This window comes from Canis lupus, chromosome 13, assembly GCF_011100685.1.
Source record: "Canis lupus familiaris isolate Mischka breed German Shepherd chromosome 13, alternate assembly UU_Cfam_GSD_1.0, whole genome shotgun sequence".
In the NCBI taxonomy this organism is placed as follows: Eukaryota; Metazoa; Chordata; class Mammalia; order Carnivora; family Canidae; genus Canis; species Canis lupus.
Window position 1 is genome coordinate 36,530,461 of NC_049234.1, and position 15,868 is coordinate 36,546,328.

The 15,868-nt window shown below is 58.6% G+C and overlaps 1 protein-coding gene across 7 annotated transcripts in view; it reads right to left on the reverse strand.

Moving 5' to 3' along the window:
• Positions 1 to 15,868, reverse strand: part of MROH5 (maestro heat like repeat family member 5) — a 70,965-nt gene that overhangs the window by 26,968 nt on the left and 28,129 nt on the right. For 5 of the 7 annotated variants that reach the window (XM_038555646.1, XM_038555647.1, XM_038555645.1 and 2 more), the window contains exons 7-18: positions 13,528 to 13,635; positions 13,102 to 13,218; positions 12,492 to 12,611; positions 11,305 to 11,502; positions 10,544 to 10,666; positions 9,725 to 9,804; positions 9,154 to 9,289; positions 7,463 to 7,558; positions 5,819 to 5,923; positions 4,458 to 4,593; positions 3,983 to 4,155; positions 62 to 211 (exon numbers count right to left, since the gene is read on the reverse strand). In XM_038555646.1, coding sequence (XP_038411574.1) covers positions 62 to 211; positions 3,983 to 4,155; positions 4,458 to 4,593; positions 5,819 to 5,923; positions 7,463 to 7,558; positions 9,154 to 9,289; positions 9,725 to 9,804; positions 10,544 to 10,666; positions 11,305 to 11,502; positions 12,492 to 12,611; positions 13,102 to 13,218; positions 13,528 to 13,635 — 1,542 coding nt within the window. The remainder of the gene's footprint in view (positions 1 to 61; positions 212 to 3,982; positions 4,156 to 4,457; positions 4,594 to 5,818; positions 5,924 to 7,462; positions 7,559 to 9,153; positions 9,290 to 9,724; positions 9,805 to 10,543; positions 10,667 to 11,304; positions 11,503 to 12,491; positions 12,612 to 13,101; positions 13,219 to 13,527; positions 13,636 to 15,868) is intronic. The other 2 variants (XM_038555650.1, XM_038555648.1) reach the window with 1 other exon arrangement.

Sequence of the window (15,868 nt, forward strand, 5' to 3'; positions counted from 1 at the left end):
CGGGCGTCCCTCTGCCCCCGCCTGCCCCGGCCCACCCTGAGTGGGCGCCCCAGCCACTCACGGTCTCCAGCTTGGCCCCATGCTCCCTGATGGTGGTGAGCAGCATGTCGGCGGCTGCCTGAACGCGGAAGGGGCTGGCGGAGCCCAGGCCTTCGATGGCTGTCCAGATGAGGTCGGTCAGCTCTGCCTTCGTGAGATGCTTCATGACCTCCTGTAGCAGCAGGAGAGGAGGCAGCTGTCACCCGGGCTGAGTCACCTGTGCCCAGGTGTCTGCCTCCTGCCGTCTCATTTCCCTGTCTCCTTGGCTTCAGGCTGCCCGGGTCGCTGAGCACCTCCAGACTTCTGAGCCCTGCTCCTCTAGACCCCCACACGTGTACCCCATTTGGCAGGCTGCTTGCCTGCACATGTTTCTGAGCCAACCGGGTTCAGGAAGGGAGAGCGTGATGCCCATTGTAGGGCAGACGCACAGCTCCCTTCCTCACTCAGACCCTGGAGCTTGTCTCCTTTCCACCCCTCCTCACCTCATGGACCTCCTCGTCAGCTAGCCTCCACCCACCTGGGTGCTCCCTGTGCCAGGCTCCTGTCCTCCTCACAGCATTTTAATCAAGAAGAACTGAACTTCAGAGCTGTGAAGGGTCTTCAAGGTCACCTGGACCAACTCTCAGGCCTCAGAGAGGTGCCTGGGCACCCTCACCCCGGCACAGGCTGGGTCCAGAGCCCAGGGCTCCTGTCCCACAGTAGGGCCTTCCCAAGAGGCTCTCTCTGCCCATGTTTTCCCAGGAGCAGCTCTAAGTCTAGACCGTGAGCTACTCGGGGTAATGAAGAGGAGCTTGGGGAGATGCAATGTGGTGGGTGGGACCCCTGCTCCATAGCTCGGACCACAGTCTCTGAGAGGGAGGGCTGGGCCAGCCTGGGGCTACCCAGGTGGAACCTTCCAGAAAGACTTAGAGCATTGTTGCCCAGCGTGGTAGCCACCAGCCACGTGTAGCTGTTTAAACTTAATTAAAATTGAAAAACTCCGTTCCTGTTAGCACTAGCCACATTACAAGTGTCCAGTAGCCACAGGTCGCCGGTGCTACCTTGAATAGTGCAGATAGAGGCACTCTCTCCTCCCAGAAAGTTCTATTGGAAGGCTCTGATGTGGAACACTTGATAATCAGAGGAAGATAGAAGACTGGTAATGGGGGGCTTGGTAGAAAAGTATAAGGTCTGCAAGCATGTTGAGGATAGTAACATGTTTCTTTGCATGTTAGGATGTTTGTTAAAACGTTTGAAAGTCTGTTAGGATGTCTGTGTTTATATTAGATAAAAAATAAGTATTAAATAACATGTTAGAATAATCACTCTAAAATTTTGGTAAAATGTGAGAACGTTAGGATTATTTGTTGGTTAGAATGTTTAAAGTGATTTTAATGGCATATTTGTAGTTTATAACAACTTTAAAAAATAACCTTAAGCCATTATACATCTGGTTAGAACATTTGTTACAAGATTACATTTAAAATTGTTTTCTGAAATGTTAAATTTTGGTTAAAGTTCTAGCATTGAGCATATTTGTGAAGAAATGCAACTTGGATTGTTGGTTAGATTCTTAGAATCCAGCAATACTGCAATCTCAGGATTGGTAAATACCCATGAGATGTCTTACTTCAACCCAGGGCATGAATGAATGTGAAATGACATGGTGGTTATGATGGTGATGATGGTGGTGATGGGGGTGATGGTGGTGATGGGGGTGGTGATGGGGAAGATGGGGGTGATGGGGGTGATGATGGTGGTGATGGGGGTGATGGTGGTAGTGATGGTGGTGATGATGGTGGTGATGGGGTGATGGGGGTGATGGTGGTGGTGATGATGGTGGTGATGGTGGTGGTGATGGGGGTGATGGTGATGGAGGTGGTGATGGCGGTGATGATGGTGGTGATGGTGGTGATGGTGGTGATAGGGGTGGTGATGGGGGTGATGGGGGTGATGGTGGTGATGATGGTGGTGATGATGGTGGTGATGGGGGTGATGGTGGTGGTGACGGGGGTGATGGTGGTGGTGATGGTGGTGATGGTGGTGATGGGAGTGGTGATGGGGGTGATGGGGGTGATGGTGGTGGTGATGGGGGTGATGATGGTGGTGATGGGGCTAATGGGGTGATGGTTATGGTGGTAATGATGGTGGTGATGGGGATAATGGTGGTGATGGTTGTGGTAATGCTGGTGGTGATGGGGATGATGGTGGTGATGGTTATGGTGGTGATGATGGTGGTGATGGGGGTGATGGAGGTGATGGTTATGTGGTGATGATGGTGGTGCTAGAGATATGGTGGTGGAAGTGGTGGTGATAATAGTGGTGGTGATGGTGATGAAGACGTAGTGTATCCAAGATCACAGAGGGAATCAAGGACATACTTAGGGACAGAATCCAGGTCGGGTCTCTGTTCCATACCTTCCCACATCCACCATCCCTTGCTCAGCACACCCTCCTGTCCTCTCCTCTCCGTGCCCCTGCCGGCCATGGTGTCTTGTCCGAGGAGAGAGAGCCAGGGCTTAACACCCACTCCCTGTCCTGGGACAGGGCAGGATACAAAAGGCCCACTCAGCCTATCTGAGAGCCTGAGTGTTTAGTGTGGAAAATCTAAAGCCCTGGGGCCCCTTCAGCACGGGCTCCCTCTGAGCTGGTAGCCAGGGAACCCTCCTGCCCAGCCCCACCTCTGCCCCCAGCCCAGGTTCTTTGACATAAACTGAGGCCAAGCCAGGCTTACCCATTCTGGGACTGGAAAATTGATATTGGCCTAAGGGCTTTAGATTTTCCATAATAAACTTCTAATCGACTGTGGCACTGAAAGCTCACTGCAGTTGCAGGGAATGCAGGTGCTGGACTCAGCCAGGACTGGATTCAGAACTGGCTGGGGCACGTGTAGCGGGCACTTAATGTGTGTTTATCAAATTCTGGCTCTACCACCACGGCCTGCACTGGGCCCTGGCAGGACCCTGCTTCTGGCCCGGAGCGCTCCAGGTCTAACAGGGGGAGACTGACAAGCACCCCGAGGACGCGGGTCCTCCTGGCCACAGGCTCAACACCAGGGCTGGGCCAGCAGAGTCGCCGGAGAAATCGTCAACTGACCACCCAGAACATGAGGCTCCGGGGAACTTGGCTCGTCCCCTCGACACCAGCATCCAGCCCACACTCCCGCGCCCTAGCCGTGCTCGTGTTCAGGAGAGAACACACGTCAGATCAGGCGCAGAATGTCATAAAGTTATGGGACCTCCCTAGGGTGATGAGGGGGATACTGGGGAACTTGGGGAACTGCTGGGCTCCCCCAGGCTGCCGACCAAGGAGGATCTGGCTGAGGTAGGCCAGATGGCAGTGCAAGAGAAGCCGTACATGCTCTGCCTTCACAGGAGGAGGGCCTGGCTTTCAGAGGATTCACAGAGGCCCCCGGGAAAATGAAAATGAGTACTGTGGGGATATTTCTGCGGAGTGCTGCTCATCCTGCAAAAACTCAGACTCAAAGGGAAGGACAGTGTATGGTGCCTCAGAACCCCTGCCATGGGAGCCATCCTAAAGCACCATTTACCGGGTCTTCATGGTGGCCAGGACTTCGTGGCACCATTCTACCCATTTTACGGAGGAAGACGGAGGCTCAGAGAGGAGAAGGGGCTTGTCGAGGTCACACAGGTATGAGGGACAGAGCGGGGACTCAAGCCTGGGTTGCTGACCTTAGGGTCTATCCCTGGTTCCTCCCTCCAATTTTCTCTCCCCCAACTCCCCAGTCCTAGGCCAAGGGCCAGGGACCTCTTCAAACACTCCCAGTTGATCACCAAAGATACAGGGGAGATCCCAGCCTTGGTTTTAACACTCACACCTGGCCCAGGCTCTGACCCCTTGGGTCCAGCTGGAAGCCCTATCAGAGGGGGCGGCAGTGGGGGTCAGAGCAGAGCATGGCCACGCCTACCCACCCGAACCTGCCCGCCACCCTAAGGGCTTTGACCTTGATGACTTGGGAGCTGTCAAGCTGGAAGATGTGATCCTTTGGGAATGTCATCTCCGGAGGGGTGGGGGGAGCTGTCTTCTGGTCTCCGCTGCTCCAGACGGGAGCCCCATCCACGCTGGCCGGGGAAAGCTGCTTGGGGGCTTGCGCATTCACCATCGGAGCTGCCCTGGCTGGCCAGGGGTGGGAGTGGGCAAGGGTGAGCATAGGGCAAAGGTGGGCCTGGGGTCTAGGATGGGACAGGCAGGAGCTAGGGTCAGGGTCATTTGGTGTCAGGGTCAGGTCTGTGCCGGTCTGGGGAAGGGAGTCCAAGTGGGCCAGGGGTGGGAGACATTTTATAGGGCTGTGGTTGGGGCTAGAGGTAGGTTTGGGAGTGGATCTGGGGTGGGGTGTGTTGGGGGGTGTGGACATGGTCTCAGCTGTGGCTGTGGCTGGGGTGGCAGTGGGCCCACTGGGGCGGCCCTCGGGGGCTCACCTGTCTGGCTTATTAGGAGCTGATACAGGTGGCCCAGCCCTTCCACGCTAGATTGCTGGATGGCCCTGTCCGGGTCCTGGCACAAAATCCCCAGCATGCCCACCAGCTGCCCAATCCGCCTGAAGTCCTCTTTTGGCTGTGGTGAGAGACCCGACCCTGAGTCTCCCTCCTGCTAAGCACTCACCCCAGGAAGGCCAGCATCAGGAATCATCCCCTCTGACAGTAGTGGCAGGGCTGGGACTCAGCAATCAGGACCCCAGGCCCAGGCTCTGCGCACCCAGCTGGGCGACTACAGTTATCAGCCCAGGGCACGCTGGCCAAAGCTTTCCCAAAGAGGTTGCCCCCAAATTTGCAATATTTTGATGCAATATTTAGAAAAATCAAAATGAAGGTAACAGTCCCGAGGAGCACAGTTTCAAAACTAAATACAGATGGTCTGTCCCTGCGCTTCCATGACCTTGCCTCATCTTGCCTCATTCCCCTGGCCCTAACCCCAGTCCTGATTTCAATAAAATTTTATTTACAACAACAGGCAGCCAGGCTGGTGGCCATTTGCTGAGTGGATTGTTTTAAAACATCACATTAAAGTGTTTATCTTGATTGTGGAGAGCCCTGGTGCCTGGTAGATTTTGTGCCCCAGGTGAGTGACTCCCTGTGGACGGCAGGCCCCATTCTGGTCGTGGCAATTGATTTCGAGTAAACTGCAGGCCCTTTTAGGCCCTCTAGAGGGGTCCTCCTCACCCCGGGAATGCCAGAGGAGTGCGTTCAGGGCGCTCTCCCCTGGCAGGGCAACCCCTGCTGCCCGTGCCCGCCGGGCATCAAGCAGAGGAGCTAATTTTCTCACGACCCCACGAGTCTCCCTGAGGAGTGAGCGCTGCTTTGGGCTGAGAAATGCAGAAGCGCTCACTCCCCGAAGGCGCCCACATTCACTGAAGCCAAGGGTTATAGTGGCAGGTGGCTGTTAGGCTGTGAAGCAGGACAGGCTGGATGGGGGTCACGACGGGTGGAGGGTCGTGGTGGACGGAGGCCGTGCCCGCGGTCACTGCTGCCCCCGGACTGGGGCGGGGCTGCACCTCATCTGATCCCCAGTGTACCCCTCTGAGGACTCACATCCTCCCGTTTCAGGGGCGGGTAGCAGGCTCGGGGGTGCAAGAACCTGCTCAAGACTTCGGGGAGCGGGGGCAGGAGCCCAGCGTCCTGGGTCAGGGGTCCGGGTTCTGGGCCCAGAGCCCAGCTGGCAGGACTTGAGCAGAGGGACCCCCTGTCCACTGGGTCCCTGAACCCCACGAGCCCGCCAGGCTCCGGGAGGAGAGCGGCCCGGCTGGGGCAGCGGAGGGCGGGCGCGTGGGGCCGGTACTCACGTCCAGGGAGTGGCTGTGGCTCAGGAATCTGAGGAGGGCGGTGCTGCGGTCCACAGCCCGCTGCCGCTCCTGAGCCTTCTCCGACGCCAGCCAGGGGTACAGGTGCTGCGGGGAGGGCAGGTGCGGGAGGGGGTGCTGCGGCGTGCAGCCCTGCCCCGGCCCCGCCCCGCCCCCGGTTCAGGCCCCGCCCACCGGCCCCGGCCCCGCCCACCACCCCCAGGCCTCGGCTCAGGCCCCGCCCACCTTCGGATAATCCCCGCCCCCGTCCGCCACGCCCCCTGCCCTGCCCACCGGCCCCCGCCCCGCCCACCGGCCCAAGGCCTCGGCTCAGGCCCCGCCCACCGGCCCGGCCCCGCCCACCCCAGGCCTCGGCTCAGGCCCCGCCCACCCTCGAATAATCCCCGCCCCCGTCCGCCACGCCCCCTGCCCTGCCCTCCGGTCCCTCTGCTCAGCCTCCGGGGTCCTGTGCTTCCCACCCCCCCACCCCTGGCGCCAGAGGACGGCTCACTCCCTGTCCAAAGCCCTTGGAGGCTCCTGGCTTTTAACCCGCTTTGCGACACGCACCCCGTTTCCAAACAATGCTTTTCTGTGCACCCCGTGAATGCACAGAATTACAGGGCAATGCCAGCAGGTATATCGAGCAGTTTCAAGCCCGATGTGAGCCTCCTTGTTCAAGCGACAGATGATTCCAGTTAGTGATCCTCAAGTCGGATGACAGTAAACAGTACGTGGAGATGCTGTGCCCCAGCAATGTCCTGTGACCCAACTGCCACTCCCGGCACTGCCGTCGTTTGTGGCCAACATTTCCAGAGGAGGGACACTGTTGCAGTGGGCGGTGAGCGAAAATGCAGGTATTTCCCCCCAGCCGGGCTCACACCCCGACTTCCGTGTGTGCACCTGCTTGAGCAGAGCCACCGACTCCCCTTACCTCCCCAGGCCCCCAGGCTGGGTGGGGTCTGGCCCTGCTGACTTAATCGAACCCGCACCCAGCTGGCCCCCACCTGAGCGCCCTCCTCATGCTCCAGCCGTGCAAAGTTCTCTCCATTCTGTGCTGTGCTCACACGTGTCTCACCATTGGTTCCGCCACGCCCTCTGCCTGCTGGGCCCTTCCCTTCCCTTCCCTTCCCTTCCCTTCCCTTCCCTTCCCTTCCCTTCCCTTCCCTTCCCTTCCCTATCCAGTGACCTCCTCGGTCCAGTGTCCCCTCTCTGATTCCTCCCTTCCCCCTGGACTGTCCCTGCCTGTTGACTGATCTCCCTCCTCTCAAGGTGAGCGCCCTGGAAGGCAGTGAGAGAGTGGAGGTGTTGCTTGTGAGCCCCCTCCTCACAGCTGGAGACATGGCTGCAGAACAAGTTCTCTGGGAGGGAGGGCAGGTCCCAGCCAGGGGCAGGGCCTGTTTCCTCATCAGCTCCCTGTATGTGCAGCACTCGAGGCCCACCTAGCGCCCTGTGCACCTGCTGTACCACCCTTCAGTCCTCCAAGCCACTGTGATCCCCGATGGTGGACAGCCCTCAAGCCTCTGTGTTCCTGGACTCCCCTACCCCACCCCAAGTTGAGGCCCTACCTCCTCTGGGACATCTTCCTTTGTCCATCCTTTGCCCTGCCTGGGCCGCCCCACCCCCTGCCCAGTGCCAGCTGGTCCTCACCGACAGCAGTAAGTGCAGCTCGTCGGTCGTGGGGCTCTGCATGATGAAGCTCTGCAGCAACTGGTCCAGGGCACTTGAGGTCTTGTTGTAGAGGGTCTGTGTGGGGACGTGGGGCAGGTCAGGCGGCCGCCAAGCCCCAGCTGCGAAGGAGTGCCAAGGCCTGCGGCGGGGCCCGAGTGCGCTCGTTTCTCAATGAGAGTGGTTCCCATTCCTGCACACTCCCGAGGTGGGCTGCACACCCTGGGCGTTCACACCATGTCCAGGCAGGCCCTGGTCACACTCCCTGCTCGGAAGCTGGGGAGATCGGGGTGGGGGGCATTCTGGGTCAGACCTGCCCGAGGTCTGGTCCTCAGGGGCCCAGGTCAGTGCATTCCCAGCAGGGCTGGCTTCTCGGGCAGGCCACCTGCAGAAGGCCTGGTGCCCGGATGGATCTACTTGGTTTAGTGCTCTGTGGTCCCATCTTGAAATCCTTCATAAGCTTTAAGCAAGGGCCCACATTTTCATTTTCCATGAGTTGTGGCAAATTCTGCAGCTGGTCCTGACTCTTGGGTCTCATGGGAGACCTCCAATCTTTGCTGCTTGGCTCACCAGGCATGCTCGGGGAGGGAGAGGGCCACAGAAAGCACCCAGTCCACCTCCCTGTCAGAGTGCAATGGAGGAGAGCCCTGGGCGCTGGCCATCAACTCCCTGGATGCCCTGGGGAACTCGCTTCAGCTCTCTGGGCCTCCCTTGGTGACCCAAGAACTGGGTGTATGGCCAGCCCCACCTGCCAGGGTGGGGGTGCACCCTGAGTGGGGATGAGCAGGAGCCCCAGCCTGGTGCCTGGCACTAGGCTAAGCTCCCTGGGTGAGCCAGCCATGATGTCATCTGGTGATGGGGGTGCTCTGGACTCCTGTGGGTTGGGGGAGCTGCTGTGGTCTTGCCCTGGACCCAGGGGACCCTTTGTACTCTCACTGCTCCCCCCACCCCAAAGTGCTTATATGTCCTATTCCAGTCTGGACCCAGCCTAGGAGTGTGGCGTGAAGATCAGGGCCCAGGGGCCGGGGTGGAGTTCGACCCTGACTCTCCCACCAGACACCTCCATTTCTCTGAGCTGGTTTCCTCGCCCTCTGGACGAGTGCTGGTGAGGGGAGCTAACGTGCACACAGGACCGGGCACATAGCAGCTGCTCAGCTAGCACTAGCTCCCTGCCCTTTACAGTAAACACTTGGGGATCCGTTGCTGGTGGTGCCTCAGGGAGACGGGTACATGCCCCCTGCAGTGGAGGCTTTTATTAACAGATCGCAGGAGGGGGTGGGCATCTGGCCCAGCGAAGGGTGGGTCGGCAGGGTCCTGGGTGTGGTGTGACCAGCTTAAGGAGGTTCATAGGTGAGACTGAGCCCAGGGCTGCTTTCAGGGCCGGCAGGGACTGAGGCCGCGTGTACTCCTATTCAGAGGGCTCTGCACCGGGATGCCAGTGTCCCTTCCAGCCCGAGTATCACGCACCATCAGCTCCACAGTTATCACCCCCATGTCATAGGTGGGCAAAGAGGAGGCTCCGAGCAGTTAAGAAACATGCCCAGGATCTCCCAGCCCTGTCTATAGGGGGCCAAAGGCCCCGCCTGTTTAGCCCACACCCCCTCACAAGCCATGAGCAGCAGGCAGAGCCGGGGCTCCTCTCATGGAAGGGGTACCATGTGCCCGCTTTGCACCTGTATGTTGGGCGGCTCTAGAAAGAGACAGGTGTGTTTCTCCAGGACGTCTAGCAGTGGCAGGGCCAACACGCTGTGGAGGCAGGTGGACAGCAGCTGTGACTTCTTCTCCAAGTCCAGGGGCGGCCTCAGCTTACTGTTTGGAGGTAGAGGGCTGTGAGGGAGAGCTGTGGGGGCTGGTGACTGCAACAGGGCCACCTTTTGGAATAGAGTCAGGGAGCCCCTTGCAGCAGCCCCTTGCACAGTCTGCTCTTGACCAGAGAGCGTACACTTGACTTGTAGAGTGTACACTTCTGCCTCCCTGGCCTGCAGGGCCTCCTGGGCAGGTGAATTCCAACAAGGGTTTGTAAGGGGCTAGTGTGGCCTGTTTGGGAGCAGACGCTTGACAAGCCCTGTACCCCAGGCTCCCCCTTAACTGGACAGATCGGTTTCACCCAGGCCTGGTTCTCAACCTTCCGGGAACGTTGGTGGCTCGGTTTTGGCACATGATGCCAGCTGTAGCTACTGTTTGCTGCGGGCCTGTTACAGGACTGCCCTGGGGTCTGGCCCTGTGTGGGGCTGGGGAGCCTACCAGAGGCTGGAGATGATGTGAATGGTCTGCTGGCGGGTTGGCGTGCACAGCGTGTCCCGGGGTTCCTTCTCCATCAAAACCTGCAGGTCCCCAGGTGAACCTGAGTCATTCAGGCCTGGGCCTATCCCACTTCTGACACCCAGGCCACCCCTCATCCTGAAGACCTCGGTGCCTGGTGCTCCCGGGACCCACAAGACTATGCTCCAGCTTCTCACCCACCCGTGGGCGCCTCTGTCACCTGGCTCCACTCAGAGAGCTAGATCACAGCCTTTTGCATGCACAGGTCATGTCTGGGTCCTGGCTACCCACGTACAGGCTGCATGACCTTGAGCAAGTCTCCAAGCTGCTCCAAGCTTTGTTTATTCACAAATAACATGACGTTGTTGCACATGTGTTATGTGTGAGGCAAGGTGTGCCGAGCACAGTGTCGGAGTCACAGCAGGAGCTCAGTAAATTGTTATCTTATTGTTACGGCTCTGATTGTCCCTCACTTGCACGCTTCCTCCACTACCCTGGGGTTCTCTGAGCCCCAGATCTCTATGAGCAGAGGTGAGAGCGAGGGCAGTATTAGCGGAATGGATGGTGTTGGCTTTCTGGGCTCAGCTGCATCAGCTGTGAGGTGGACATACCTGGGCAGCTCAGGGTCACCGAAGAACCAAGGGAAGAGGGGGGCACGCATGTGCTCTCAGCTGCAGGAGCCTATGAGGGGCTAAGCTGCACCCCAGAAATCCAGCTTCCCCACCCCTTTCCAACTCCTGGCCCTTGTGGATGCCGCTGGTCCCAAGAGGCCCCTTCCTCTGCCCCGGGACCTTGACTCACCATCAGACAATCGAGGAGCTCAGACACCTGGGAGAACTCATAGCTGTGGGCCCCCTCGTTACGGCTGACGGCCCCCACCAGCATGAGGACAGCGCTAAGGAAGCTCTGCTTCAGGGTCTCGTCCTGGCATGGGGTTAGGCCGTGGGGGGGTGCCGGGGGCACAGGAGGGGCAGGAGGGAGAGCCACAGTCACCCTGGCTGCAGGGCACCGCTGGGGGGGTACAGCAGAGATCTCTAGCTGGGGCCACCTAAGTGGGGCTTTGGCCGGGGGACCCTGTGGGGTTTGGTTTAAGAATGTGACTATGTTGACCACGTTCCAACATCAGGACGGCCCGATGTCTGGCCTCCCTGGACATGTGGTCCCCTAGAGCCCAGAGATCTGGGGTAGGCAGCGGCCTCACAGGCCTGGCTGGGCCTCCTAGCCCTTGGGGTGGATGCCCCAGGTGCAGAGCGTAGAGTAAGGGGAAGGTCGTCCTGGGGGTTGGGGGGGTACTTAGCCGGCCTTCCAATGCCACCTGGTGAAAACCAGGGAGATTGAGGGGCTGGGGTCCTCATGGAAGCCCTGGTGGCTGTGGGAGGGGTGATGAGGTGAGTAGGTGGGGCAATGAGGAAGCCTGGCTCTTCCTGAGTCCAAGGTGGGGTAGAAGAGGGGGGGAGGGTTCCGAGGCCCTGAAAGGTTCTAGAATTCTCGGACTCAGGTTGTGGTGGGGTTGGGGCTGGGACGAGGCTGTGCTACAGAGAGGGGGCCCCCGGGAGCCGTACCCAGGAGCTGTAGTGGAAATAGAAGACCATCCGCGACAGGATGTTGTCCACCCACGGGAGGATGTGCGCCTTGGCCCTGACCGCCATCTGACCGTAGGACAGGAGGATGGTACTGCTGGCCCACTTCCACTGGAGGTCCTCTGCGTTCTGACCACAGCGGGGGCAGAGATGGAGTGTCAGGGCCCTCCTGACCCTTCCCTGGGGGAGTGGCGACAGGAAGTACTCTGGGCCCTAGCACAGTACCGCAGCCACCCTGTCCTGAGTGCTGGCAAGACTCAGTTTACCTCATTAGGAAAACAGGGCAGATGAAATTGTCTCTGGAGGGTTGGAATGGGCCTGGGGGGTTGCCCACGGTGTGTGCAGGTGCTTGGCTCTGCCATAAGGGGCCAGAGTCCTAGCCCCACCCTCCCTGCCCTTCGGAAGCCCCTTCCCCTGGAGCCTGGGACCAGTTACCCCCTCATTCCTCCCCCCCAACCCGGGGCTGCTGGGGACCATGCCTCAACCTAGAGAGGTGGGATCTGAGGGACCCCCAGAGAGCAGGGGCCATCCGAGACACCCCTCAGATGTCACCCAAGGGCCACACAGCTCTGCTGCCCACCAGTGGCCAGGCCTCCTCTGAGAGTTTGAGCTGTGGGTCCCTGTCCCTGCTCTGCCCCCCGCCGGCTGTGGTACCCCAAGGAGGTGGCCGGCCCTTGCTGGGCTGTGTATTGCTAACTGACTTCCCCATTTGTTCTGGGTGAGGCACCTCATGCACTGTCTCTGCCTGGAGGCGGCATCCGGGGAGCTGCGAGAGCAGGGCCCAGGGCATGCCGTCCATCACGGGGGCACAGGCCCTGCTCTCTCTCTCTGGCAGGGCACGTGGTCAAACACCACTCATAAACACAGCAGCGCCCACAGCACCGTGAGAGCTGTCCCTGGAGCACCTGCTATGTGCAAGGCACCTCGAGCCGTGCCTCATTTCCATCCCAACAGCTGGTGGTGGTGAATGGAATGGCCATTCAAGAGGAGAAACTGAGGCAAGAGGGCACAGGCAGGTGGGAGGCCAGGATGCTTGGTGCAAAGCCTATGCCCCTAAGGATCCCAGGAGACCCTGCTGGAGGCCCAGACCTTCATGGGGCGGGGGGGCGGGGGGGGAGTCCTGACGTCCCAGCCCCTTGCTGAGGCCCCCAATAACCCAGAGCCAGAACCTTCAGGCAGAAGCTGTGGAGGCTCCATTTAATGGGTGTGCTGCGGCCAAACTGCTCCAGGACAGCCCAGACGTGGTCCAGGTGGCGGGCTGCGGCCAGCCCTATGGTGAGCGCGATACCCTACAGGCACAGGGGAGCAAGGCCACCGATGCAGGTCACAGGACCAGGCCTGGACTCTCCCCTCGGGGGGTGTGGAACTTGAGGACCAGAAATGGAGGGGACTTGTCCAAGGTCACAGGGCATCTGTCTCCCATCCCCGTGCTCTTTAGGACATGCACCTCTGAGGCCTACCCTGTGGGGGCATCACTTATGGGGGCTGGTGGGTGGTGTGGGAGCAGCAGGGAGGGTGACTCCTTAGAGGCCTTTACCTCCCTCTGCCCCCACTACCTCTGAGCAGACCTGGGCCAGAGGAAGGAACAAAGGTCCAGAAAATAGACGAGTGACAAAATAGAGGACACAAGCTGTGATGGGCTCAGGGTGTGACCAGGGTCAGGGCTCAGGGTGTGACCAGGGTCAGGGCTCAGGGTGTGACCAGGGTCAGGGCTCAGGCTGAAGTCAGGGGAGCTGACTTCAAGTCAGCTCTGGGATGGGCTGGGGGCTGAGTCCTCACCTCCCTCTGCTTGGGCCACTGATGGGACGTGTCCAGGAGGGTTCTCAGGTGTGTCCTGACGGTGGTGCTGTTGTCCTCAGCTTGAAGGATCAGCCCATAGTAGATGAACAGAAAAGCCTGGGGGAGGTTCAGCTTCTTGTCCTGGGCTGGAGCCACTTCTGTCCACCCCAGTGGCCCGCCACCTCCCCTGACCAGGCTCCCGCAGCCACCCTCATGCCCTGAGACCATCAAGCCTCTGCTGGTGGTGGAGTTTCAAGGGTGCAGCTACAAGTTCTGTGGCTCAGGCTCCTGGTCCTCTGCTTTTCTGGGGTCCTAGTGTCTTTCTAGGGCCCCAGGCCCTGCTTTAGGTGTGCATCCCAGGGACAGAGGCCCTGGGCCTGTGTCGTGGGCACAGGGGGTGCTGGTGAGGGACACGGTGTGGCCCACCTTCTCGGGGGGCTGCTCCTGATGTGTCCGGTCGGGCTTGGTGAGTGCCAACAGCAGCTCCTTGGACCACATGTCTGTGTTCAGGAACTGGACCGACTTGACGGCCAACTGTGAGCAGAGGGGGTGGGCAGGGCTGGAGCTGGAGCCTCGGCCAGTCCCACCCACCCCGGCTGCTCGAGCCCTGACTCCATCGTGGTCCTGCCTTCCTCCCTCTGAGTCTCCAGGGCCAGCCCTCCGATTTGTCTCCAGGAGCGGGGAACTCATTCCTTGAGATTCCCCTCCCTGGAGGTGTTCAAGGAGAGGCTGGAAGCCAGGAGCCTGCCCGTTACACAGCGGTCACCGCGGTGAGTGTGGTCACCACCTGTCCCCACACGAGGTCATGACAGTATCATTGACCACATTCCCCACGCTGCGCTTTCCATCCCTGTGACGTCCTTAGTTTATTCCTGGAGACCTGTGCCTCTTCGTCCCCTTCCCCTGTTCTGTCCATCCTCCCACTGCCTCCCGGCTGACAGCCACCAGGTTTCTTTTTTTTTTTTTTTTTTTGCCACCAGGTTTCTGATGCTTCTCTGTATTTAGGAATCTGGTTCTTTCTTTCCTTCCTTCCTTCCTTCCTTCCTTCCTTCCTTCCTTCCTTCCTTCCTTCCTTCCTTCCTTCTTCTCTCTCTCTCTTTCTTTCTTTCTCTTCTTTCTTCATTTGTTTTAGTTCCTTTTTTTTTGTTTTTTGTTTTGTTTTGTTTTGTTTTTTGTTTTTGTTTTGGGTCCTTAATTCCACATATGAGTGGAATGAGTGGGAATCCCATGGTGTTTGTCTTTCTCTGTCTGACTCAGTTCACTCAGCCTTATACCCTCTAGCTCCACCCATGTGGTCACCGGCGGCAAGATCACATGCGTAATATTCCATTGTGTATACACACCACCTCTTTATCCATTCGTCTGTGGAGGGACACTTGGGCCGCTTCCATATCTTGCTATTGTAGCTAATGCTGCGGTGAACACAGGGGTGCATCTATCTTTTCAAATTTGTGGTTTTGTTTTCTTTGGATAAATGCCCAGTAGTAGGCTACCCGGACTGTAGGGTAATTCTATTTTTATTTTTTTGAGGACCGTCCATACCGGTCTCCAGAGTGGCTGCAGCAGTTTGCGCTCCCACCACCAGCGCGCGAGGGCTCCTTTTCTCCGCCTCCTCGCCAACACTCGTTTCTTCTGTGTTTGGTTCTAGTCATTCTGACAAGTGCGAGGTGGCATCTCATTGTGGTTCCGACTGGCATTTCCCCGATGCCGAGTGATGCCGAGCATCTTTTCATGGGTCTGTTGGCCATCCGTGTGTCTGGGTTTTGACTATTTCTATCGAGGGGTGCTGGCCGCACAGTGAAAGGCGTAGATCGATGCCCTGTGACAAACGTACAGACCCACACAACTTGCGGCCCGCCGAGAACTAGCGCTTACTCCACCACCCCAGAAAGCTCTCGCATGTGCCTTCCCGGTCAAGCTCCATCACTACAGAACCTTGACTTATATCACCATGGACTAGTTTTGCCTTTCCTGGAACTTCATACACTCGGAATCCTGCACGGACTCGTCTGTGTGTCTGATATTCTCAGCCCTGGTCTGCGGTGCCTTCGTCCTGTGACTTCTATTCCCCTTCTCCTCTGTGGTTTCTTCCACTTGCTCGTCATCCTCCAGCTTCTTCAGATGGAGGCTTTCGGACAGACTTCAGGTCTTTGGTGGGGGCGCTGCTCTGTCTGGGTGGGCTGTCTCCAGCTTGAGGCTGGTGGGGGTAGGGTGTTTCGAGGGCTGCAGGGGGCCTCCCCTGCAGACTCTGAGCTCGGCCCTCTGCACTGAGCTCCGGTCTCGCTGGTGCCCCACTTGCAGTCCCCTTTTGCTTGAAAGCCCAGTCCCCACACCTGAGTTTTGGGGTCTGCTGGTCCAGTCTACTCTCCAGCCCCCGCTTCCAGGCCAGGAATTGCTGGTGGTCCCGGTCACTGCTGCCGGGTGAAGCTGCCTGTGTGTGTGCATCTTGCTTTGAAGACAAAGGCTGCTGCTAACGGGGCTCTCGGAAGCCCAAAGAGCCACAAGAATTGGTGGGCATAGTCGAACACTTAAAAACTATTAGAGCGAGGGACGCCCGGGGGGCTCAGTGGTTGAACCTTTGACTCAGGGCGTGATCCCTGGGGTCCTGGGATCAAGTCCCGCATCGGGCTCCCCGCAGGGAGCCTGCTTCTCCCTCTGCCTGTGTCTCTGCCTCTCTCTCTGTGTCTCTCATGAATAAATAAATACAATCTTTAAAAAAAATAGCAATGTTAGAGCGTTTGCCACCTAACTCAGAAACCCTGTGTTG